The 9,369-nt window shown below is 33.5% G+C and overlaps 1 protein-coding gene across 2 annotated transcripts in view; it reads left to right on the forward strand.

The window, feature by feature from the left end:
• Nucleotides 1-8,871, forward strand: part of LOC120275304 (kinesin-like protein KIN-6) — a 30,840-nt gene extending 21,969 nt beyond the window's left edge. Inside the window, exons 9-24 of one of the 2 annotated variants that reach the window (XM_039281836.1) lie at nt 1,608-1,690; nt 3,375-3,486; nt 3,966-4,023; nt 4,183-4,370; nt 4,825-5,076; nt 5,803-5,862; nt 5,963-6,020; nt 6,149-6,213; nt 6,792-6,831; nt 7,024-7,088; nt 7,303-7,414; nt 7,492-7,559; nt 7,719-7,787; nt 7,897-8,030; nt 8,184-8,262; nt 8,658-8,871. In XM_039281836.1, coding sequence (XP_039137770.1) covers nt 1,608-1,690; nt 3,375-3,486; nt 3,966-4,023; nt 4,183-4,370; nt 4,825-5,076; nt 5,803-5,862; nt 5,963-6,020; nt 6,149-6,213; nt 6,792-6,831; nt 7,024-7,088; nt 7,303-7,414; nt 7,492-7,559; nt 7,719-7,787; nt 7,897-8,030; nt 8,184-8,262; nt 8,658-8,750 — 1,536 coding nt within the window. In that variant the 3' untranslated portion in view covers nt 8,751-8,871. The remainder of the gene's footprint in view (nt 1-1,607; nt 1,691-3,374; nt 3,487-3,965; nt 4,024-4,182; nt 4,371-4,824; nt 5,077-5,802; nt 5,863-5,962; nt 6,021-6,148; nt 6,214-6,791; nt 6,832-7,023; nt 7,089-7,302; nt 7,415-7,491; nt 7,560-7,718; nt 7,788-7,896; nt 8,031-8,183; nt 8,263-8,657) is intronic. The other variant, XM_039281837.1, reaches the window with a different exon arrangement.
• Nucleotides 8,872-9,369: the final 498 nt, after the last annotated feature.

Consider the following 9,369-nt stretch of genomic DNA (forward strand, 5'->3'; position numbering starts at 1 on the left):
ATTTCTGCTTTTTGGTAAAAGCTAATCCAAATAGGAAGAATAACTTAGAAGCACTCCAGAAGAAATTTTGGTAGGAAAAGAAGCATAGGAATACAGAATGGCTTATCAAATCTAGCACCTAAGCTTATTGGGAAAGGAAGATCTAAAACTTCCTTGAAGTTCTTTAGAAAAAGGAGAATGTAAAGAAAAAGAGGTCACATGTGTTCTGCTAAGTGGCTTTTTATGAATGTGTCCCATGTTCTTTTTTCCTTATGCGTGCATAGTTTCACTAGAAAAAGATATAGCGGTGGTTTTGGATATCCATGGATAGGTTGTCGTGTGTTCTATAGCAATGACAAGAGCCACGTGTTGTACATGTAGCCCATTTTGGATTTCTCATGCGCTGAAGCTTGCGTATATGATTTTATGTGAAAGAAATAATAAAATTCTTTAACTAGTTCATTAAATTAAAATACACAAAAATATACAAACATCAAACGATCAACCAATCCCTACTATTGAGGCAAATTGTGATTAAAAGAAGGAATTATGAAAGGGACATGAAATAATAAGGAAAATAAAAAAAGGGACATTTGATTCTTTTGATGCAGAACAAAGAAGTATGATGAGGTTTTGAATATATCATAAATGCTTTTTCCATGCTTGACAAAGGAGGAAGAATCATGATTTGTGAACGCAATGCATGCAATTGTTTATGGGGTTAAGCTTTTGTGTGCATGGCAGTTGATGAGTCATGGGTTTATATTACTTAGATGAGGTAAGAATATTCATGGCCATGGGAGTGAAAGACGGAAAATAAAGGAGACGTACCTTTAGTTATCCTTTTCACCTTATTTCTTTGTCTCTTTTCTTGCTTTGCCTTTATGTTTGTGTATCTATTTGTCCTCTTATCCTTCCTTCATGTGTTGCTTTTTCAATCCAAAAAGACGAGCTTATCTAATATCTAAATAATGTTGTAGGTTATTATGAGGGATTGCTTGCATAGTTTTAACCCTCTTATCATTTCTTTTCATCCCATATTTGTTGGGTTGAAAGGGACAAAACCTAGGCACAAACCGTGTATCGTCTATATATATTTTATAATTATTTTTGCATCTTTTTTTAAACTTCTTCCAATCTAAGACTAGGGTTAATTTTTCATCTTAACTAGATATTGCAATCTTGAATTATTATTATTACTGTTGTTGTTGTTGTTATTTTAGTTGAAAGGGATTAGATGAGAATGTTAGTCATGTTAATGGTTGAATTTTATTCTTAAATGATAAAATGACTATTCTTTAATACTGATTTTTCTTGTGCCTCTTTCATGTGAAAAATACTACAAAGGCAAAGTCGGAGGAATAATTGTATTGACCAACATTCTTAACTATTTTTTTGTTTGAATAAAATGTCGTTTAAAGTAATGCTTACCTCTTTGGAACTTTTAGTTATTGAAGAGTACAAATATTGTCAAATACCAATATTGTGTACTAATTCATGTAAATTCATTCAACAACAAATTTGTGATAGTTTTGTGTCCTTACTTGTTATGGTTTATTGCATACTTATCTTTTGGGATTAGATAAATATACAAGTGTATTTGCTAATATCTGTCTTATATTATGCAGATTTTAACTGTAAAGCCGGGGGAAGATGATTACCTTGATACATCATTTTTGCTAAGACAAGCTTCACCATACATGAAAATCAAGTATGTCTTATATGATCATAATTTCCTCTCAATTCTTCTTTTGGCCATTGAAATTGCTGGCATGATTTTTCTTCTCAAAAACTGGTTGGTTTACACACTGAAAGTAGCATAATGATATTGATGATCTTTTGAATCATGAAGTTATCAAGGTGGTTTGTGAGCAGCATAAGCAACTCTATATGGTATATTTTTAATCAACATAACATAGAATGAGTAACAAAGCTTCCTTTTGCCACTTTGTCATGTGTATTGCTTGATTATTTATGGTAATCATACTTTGATCCCATATTTGTTTGAATATAATTGTTGAAATATTGGGATATGAGGTTTTGGAGGGAAAATGCCACTATATTATTTTTGTATTGGTCAATGTGTAAGTAAGGAGTGTATGAATAGTGGAATGATATGAATGCCCTTGAGAAGGTTAAATGGACATTTTATTTTATTTATTCTCCAAAATTTTGGTCAAATAATTTCTTTCCAAAAATTAACAAATAAATATTCACTGATTAAAAACTAATGAAAATATTGTTAATTACATAAAGGTAGAAAATAAAGCTTGGTATTACATATTCAAACATATTTCAATCAAAGTTAACTCGGAAAAAAATGTTGTGTACCATCAGAAAACATTTTAATTTGCTTATATACCCACTTCGAAAATCAACTTACAAATTATTTGAAAATTTAATTTTGTTTTCAATATTTCTAATATTTTTAGTTTTTCAAATGAATAGAGTCAAGAGAGCAATGAATATGTTATTTTTTTTTTTGTAAAATTTTGAAATTAACTCTTAGTTCAAGGTGTATATATTACCATGATTCAATCCAAAATATATTTGCAATCAGAACATATATTATCTTTGCTTGATTCAAAATTAAGCTTTTGATAGAGTGATTTATACAACCAGAACATAAATTATCTTGGCTTGATTCAATCCAAAATGCAGATGGTATATTTGCAAGAAATAATATTGATGTAACAATTTCCAATTTGTGGTGATGTTTATGTTCTGCAACTCCATGAGTTTAAGGATCAGAGGTTTGCTGAATACCATTAACATATCACACCATCATAATGGTGGCACATTGTGGGAGACCACATTATAACAAACAAGTACCACTTAAGTAAGATGGAAGGCTTTTATTCTAGCTTCCTGTCACACACAGGGATTATGTCATGCTATTCTTCAAAGGCTGTCTTTAATAGGTATTATATGGACTGGAAAATCGCACTAGGTTTGATGAAGCACCATGATGGTTTGTGTTAATATCAAGTTCAGGTCAATAATGAAAGAATGCAAGAACCAACCATCAGTGAGAGTGTAAAGTCTAAAACTTGATTAGGCATGTCCTTATATTTTAATGCACAACTAATAGAATATGCTATCATATGTTGAAATATTTGCAAGGGAAGACAAAACAAAAAAGAACTATAGGAATAGCAGATCTTGCTCATTTAGAATTTTAATTTTATGGCAGGAAAGCTGGACCTTCCCCTTCTAGAGTAGATTCAATTTCTTCTGGAATGTTTCGCCTTCTACTTACAATTACTCAGTTGTTTCAAAACTACTAATTTTGTTTGGGCTGAGATGCCCAAATGTCTAAGGACCATAAAGTCTGTTGGCCCAGTGTCTATCCATATTTCTTTTTTTTTTTCGAATAATATTTTTTCTATTTTCAGGTATAGCAACCTTGAAGAGCTTCCAAATTTTCCTAGTTTAAAAAGAAGTACTACACATAGTGGATCAGAGCACTTGAAGCGAAGGAAATTCAATGGCTCAGACACATCATTGGTAATTTTCTTCTATAAAGCTTTACGGCACTATTTCTTTCAATATTCTCTTTCAGCTGAAGTTTTGTTAATTTTGTTAGTATATATTATTTCATTATTGTAGACTTAAATTGTTGATCATCAAAAATCCTGATGGGATCCAATGATATTGTATTATGAACATTGCTTGCAGTCAACCAGTTAGTAGTATGTGGAGATGGAAGTTAGTGGGTTTATTTATGCTGCACTCTTGTGAAACTGCTAGTGTACTTGTTGAAATTCAGTATCTTGTTTAATTTATGTTTGCTGCTCAATCTGTATCTGTTCTTTAAAAAATTTGCATGCTCTCGTGCTTTGAAGTTCAGAGTCTAGTTTAAAGGAAGATGAATCTGAGCTCCAAGCTAATTGATTTTCTATATTTGTTAATAATGCTATGATCAAGTGATGTCATATTCTGAAGTTCAAACGTATAGTGTTCTTTTTGTTTGTTTTTTCCCTCAGGTCAATGCTGTGAAAAATGATAATGATGAAGTCGATGGCAATCGTGCGTCTGAAAAAGGTTTCAATACATTACTTGGTGATATAATTAAACAAATGGCTATCTTACACACTGTTCCAATTCTGAAATATGTTCATAAGCATTCTCCTAGCCGCTGTTATTATCTGTGACATTTGGTAGTTTGGTTTTGATGATTGCTATCATTGTAATGATCTGTAGAGGCTAAATATGAGAAGCTTCAGCAAAAAGCAAATGCATCTCCAAAGTCTGGTAGATCTGCACATATGAGCATGGAACGTCTTGAAGATCTTCACACTGAAGCACAGAGGGCAAGGAATGAAAAAATCATGCTGGGTTTTGCTAAGGCTCTGTGGAATGTTCTCAAGGAGTATAAGCAAAAACTTACAGTAATGATCTTGATAGATTCCTTTCATTTCTAATTTATGGCATTTCATTATTAGGAAATGTGTTGCCATGGCATATGAAAAAAAAAATCATAATGATAATGCTGAAAGTGATAGCAGATTTATTGTGTGCTGCTTGATGCAAAATGTGATGCCAAACTCAAAATCTGAGGTCACATAATCTTTTTGCTCTTTTACCATTTGTGGACTAACCAATTTATGCAAAGACTACTGCACAGTTTAACATTGGAACTACTGTATCATTATAAAGTTATATTCTAGATTGGTGAACATGGCTTCAGTAAATATTATAGAAGGCAATATTTTTGCAAGGACCATGGTAACAACAAAATTTTTATGCATCTATTCGCTTGTACAGCTACTTATGTAGTGTTTTTAAATCATTTACCATATTTTGCTACCTTCAATTCTAGATTTTTGTTGCTTTGTACAACAGGAGTCAGATAAGGACGCTGAAAAGCTAAGATGTGCCCTTAGGAAGGAGAAAGCTTCAGTTTCAAAACTGGAGAAAGAATTGGAGGAACTAAGGTCTTGTTGTTCTTGCTGTAAACATCCTTCAATTGATGACTCTCCTCCCAAAGAGGAGCCATTATCTGGTTTCTCTGCCATGGGATCACCGATGAAGCCGTTAGTGCAAGAATCCACAAAGTGCATTGACATTGTTCATGAATATAATCATATCTCAATGGTGAGATTCATCTTTATAATTCATTTTATCGTCAATAACTCATTCCAAGTATATCGTTGCTGTTAATTTATGTTTGCCAAACTTGTCAGCTTCTGCATGTCAAAGTTTTCTCCTTTTACATAGCTTTTGAGTAATTTTCTTAAGATTGTAATTCATCAAGTCTGACATGCTTACTTAAATGCCACATATTTGCTTATAACTCCTTCAAATTTGGTATTCTGTATAGTTAGTCTATATTTTTCTAATATGCGTACTCCACTATTGTTAAAACCGAAAACTTATCTCAGTTTTCTCTGACCAAAGGTCAAATACTTATGATAAAGGAGAGTAGCTTTGTTTTTTTCATCTTCCTCCTTACAAACAGTTAGTCTTCACCATCCTTGGTGCTTCTTAATTCAGAAGATTCGGAGACGAAGGTGTCAAGTGGCAAATTGGTCAGACTCTCACAAGTAACTTTTTAAGTAGGATGTAGAATGAGTTATTACACTTGCAGATCAGTTAGGAGCAGATTTAGGTAATTACTGTTACTTTGGGAATTCCTTGCAACTGTAGTAGAATTGGAATATTTGCAATTACTTATGAATTCAGCATAACAATTAAAGCACCCTTTTCCCTGAAACTTAATTATCCGTCTTGTGGTTTTAATGGTGAATGGTTTGTTGAACCCATTGTCATTTTTTTAGCTGTGTGACAGAAATAAGTTTGGTTGCATTCTGACCTTTTCAGGAATATCATTCTGATACTTTAGAGTCACGCACATCAACAGATGTATCCAAAGAATGGGCTGTAAGTTGTGCAAGTGTTCTAATTCCAAGAGTGATATTCAGATTTGATACTTGTTTGAGGGTTCTAACGTGCTCTGCCCATATAATGAAAAATATTTCAGGAGCATGGAGGGGAAGGTTTTGGAGCGAATAACATTTTACTTGATGAAATTTCATCAGGTTTATATCTTCTCCAGCTTTTTATATCTCGACATCAATATTCGGAATAGTCAAGCAGCAAAATTTTGTGAAGCTTTGCAGCTTATATTGATAGATGTTATTTACCAATCTTATTGCAAATATTGTAGGAGATAATGTCGGCTCATTTTCTTCACCTATGGTTCTTGGAACGGTACATACGGAAGAGAATGAGGTTCATATCCTTGCTTAACACAGAGTTGTCTTGCTTCTTTCTCGTTTCTATAATCTCCTTTGGTTGGTGTTGCTGCTGCTATCATAGATTTTTTGCTTTCTGTGTGTGTTTGTGGAGACATGGAATTCTTTATCATTGGGTTAGTAAGTGCATGTGAAACTTCAAATCACAATTTTGGGCTATTAGCTTATGTAATTTCTATTGATTTAAAACACCTGGTCACATTGCATTTTCTATTGGGAGCTTTGAAACTCTCTGAAGCGAAAATAATCTTTGATAGTTGAGGCTTTTATATGAATCAGGACCAAAGGGGTTTGAATGATAGCAATCATCAGCAGTTTTAGTAGGCCAAATACTCAGTTTTTTAATTAAGTTCATTCTGCTAACTTCACTATCATTTGTTGACTTGATACAATAAGGGGAGTACTATCTCAATTAAAGATTTTGCTTGCAAAGTTTGTTACGGTCTCTCTCTCTCTCTCTCTCTCTCTCTCTATCTCTCTCTCTCTCTCTATCTCTCTCTCTCTCTCTCTCTCTCTCCCTCTCTATGTATTTACAAGTTTATTTCAATGCTACAGATGATAGCTCAGATGGTTGATAGCTTCTCAAATATCAAAGGTAAAGCATTAGAGCACAAAATATGTCATATGCTTTAAGAGATAACTTTGATTATGAGAAAATTCTTGTTCTCTGCCACATGTATACTTAAAAGTGAATTCTTTATAACTGATAATCTCCTTATGATTTGAATATCAAGTTACTAATAAATAGTTGTTAGGTATAATCAATTTCCATTGTTAATTTCAACAGGTGATGAAGAGTGTGGATCATTTCCTTTTGGAGGTGAATGTCTACCGCAGCAAACAGAAGTAAAGGTTAGATTACTGTTGATTTCTGATATTTTCCAGTTTTCATTGAGATACCAATGTACCATTTCGGTTATAAAATTGTATTGCTAAATTTTCATCAATTTGTAGATTAGAGGGGAGATAAAAGAAATATAACACAATTTGTTGTCATGCTTTGCGTGTTTTATCTATATAGAAATTTGTGCTGGATCTGTTTGAGTAATCTATAATTATGCTACAGCCCACAGATCAGAAAGGTGAAAACTTACCTGTGAACAACCATCGAGTTGCAGATTTAGAGGAGACGAACATTCAGGGACAACATCTGGTTTCAACTATTGCAGGTTTGTCAGGTATAACCATAAATAGTTTTACTATGCAGCAGTATTGAATTCAAAATTTTGCTGGCTAAAATTAAATTGTATAACAGGCAGTGAACATTCAGATAATATTGACAGATCTTCACCACCAACTGTTAATTCAGGAGAAAATGAAAAGGTACAATTTCTCTAAATCTTCTCAGAGATCATATCATAAAGCTTGATTTGCATAATATGATGTTTGAGATCTCTAAATCTAAATCTTCAATGCTTACTGAATTCACTCATGTTCAGTTCTTTTCTTTCACCTTTCTTATGTGTTGGAATGGGTACTCAGGCAGTGACCTGCAATACTCAAAATTCAAGCTTATCCATGGATGGAGAAATCATGAAAAGAAACCCTAAGGTAGATTAAGTCAGAAATTTATTTGTAATAAAAACTTCATCATGAAAATTTGATATCTTTCTTGCATTGTGTATCATGAAATTTGCTGCATTATATTCTATTCTGAAAGGTGAGCTCCTCCATATCAAAATCACATCCATCAGTTGTTAAACATGATGGACTTGCCGATGAATGCAAAGTTAGGGAGACTTCCGCAAAGATACAATCTCCTGCTTCCAAACCGCCAAATTCCATGAAACCTAGGTCAGCTCAAATTTCATTACAATGTGCATTATTACAACAATTTGTGGTTGTGTGATTCCCCCTGTTCTCCAACATCTGGTTGTGTATTTTACATTATGTATATTCAATTTGTTTTTATTGATCATGTCAATCTTTTGAAACTTTAATTCTCAGAACCAGGAAATTGCTGCCTTCTTCAGCAATGCTTCTCAAGGAATTTAACAGTCTTGAAATTGATGCCGAAAATGCAAAGGTGTGACACTGCTGTCTTTATTATTGCAATTATTATAATCTGTGAAGTTTCAATTACCAGTTCCATTCATCGTTCAAACTTGGATTCTGTAGACCTTAGCACACTCTTCTATAGTGATATATATCCAAAGCAAAGTATAATGTAGCTACTTTATGAAATACTACTCCTCTGAATTCGTAATTTTCTCGTCTCAATAGTCGGAATTGGCAAATTATAATAACTGTGTCATTAAGAACAAGGTTAGCCTAAATCTGCTAAACTGACATGCAAGTTTCATTTTTCTAAGTAGAGAAGTTATAAACCAAATCATTGCTAGTCCTGAAATAAATCGCTTATTCGATCACTGAATGTAATTATGTGGAATGCAAACATTGATAAGATATGTTTGTCGACAGGAGAACAAAGGAAAGTCGTCTACAAAGGGAATGGAAAGATCTCAAGGTAGCATTTCACTTCTTCGTCTTTTAAACAGCAATGTCAATCGATAGATCCTACAGGGAAAAAAATCTGCAGAGCTTAAAATTTGCTTGACAATTGCAAAACAAATGCTGGTTTCACATCTTTTCTGCATGACAGTTTTTGTAAGAAATTCTCATAACCTCACTTTTATACCCCAGAAAACCCTATACAAATGATGCATGGTCACTTTAATCTCATAGCTATGATGTATATATGTAGTATATACAAATTAAGTACAACATGATGTTGTGTTCTTAACATATATGCAAATCCTTTGTTATATTTATTTTGGGCCAAAACTCAATTATTTTTGCATGATGTTGAGTTGGGTGAGGGTGCCTGGCCGGATGATTAATTCTCAGTTGTGCATGTGTCCTGGCTGTTGCATTTGTCACATTTATATATATAAAAAAAATAGTGTTCATAATGTTACATAGGGACCCACCACCCTAACTTCTCCATAACTACAGTTATGGAGAAGTTAGGGTGGTGGGTCCCTCAGACAATGCGTAGCTCGATACTAGTATTGTCTGAGGACCCACCACCCTAACTCTCCATAACCGTATCGAGCCCACTCTCTGATCCGGGTCCGTGAGTCTGGGATCTTGGGTCCCACATCCGCTATGGGCCCGGGGGTGTTGGGGACGT

The sequence above is a fragment of the Dioscorea cayenensis genome, chromosome 14, assembly GCF_009730915.1.
Source record: "Dioscorea cayenensis subsp. rotundata cultivar TDr96_F1 chromosome 14, TDr96_F1_v2_PseudoChromosome.rev07_lg8_w22 25.fasta, whole genome shotgun sequence".
Lineage (NCBI taxonomy): Eukaryota > Viridiplantae > Streptophyta > Magnoliopsida > Dioscoreales > Dioscoreaceae > Dioscorea > Dioscorea cayenensis.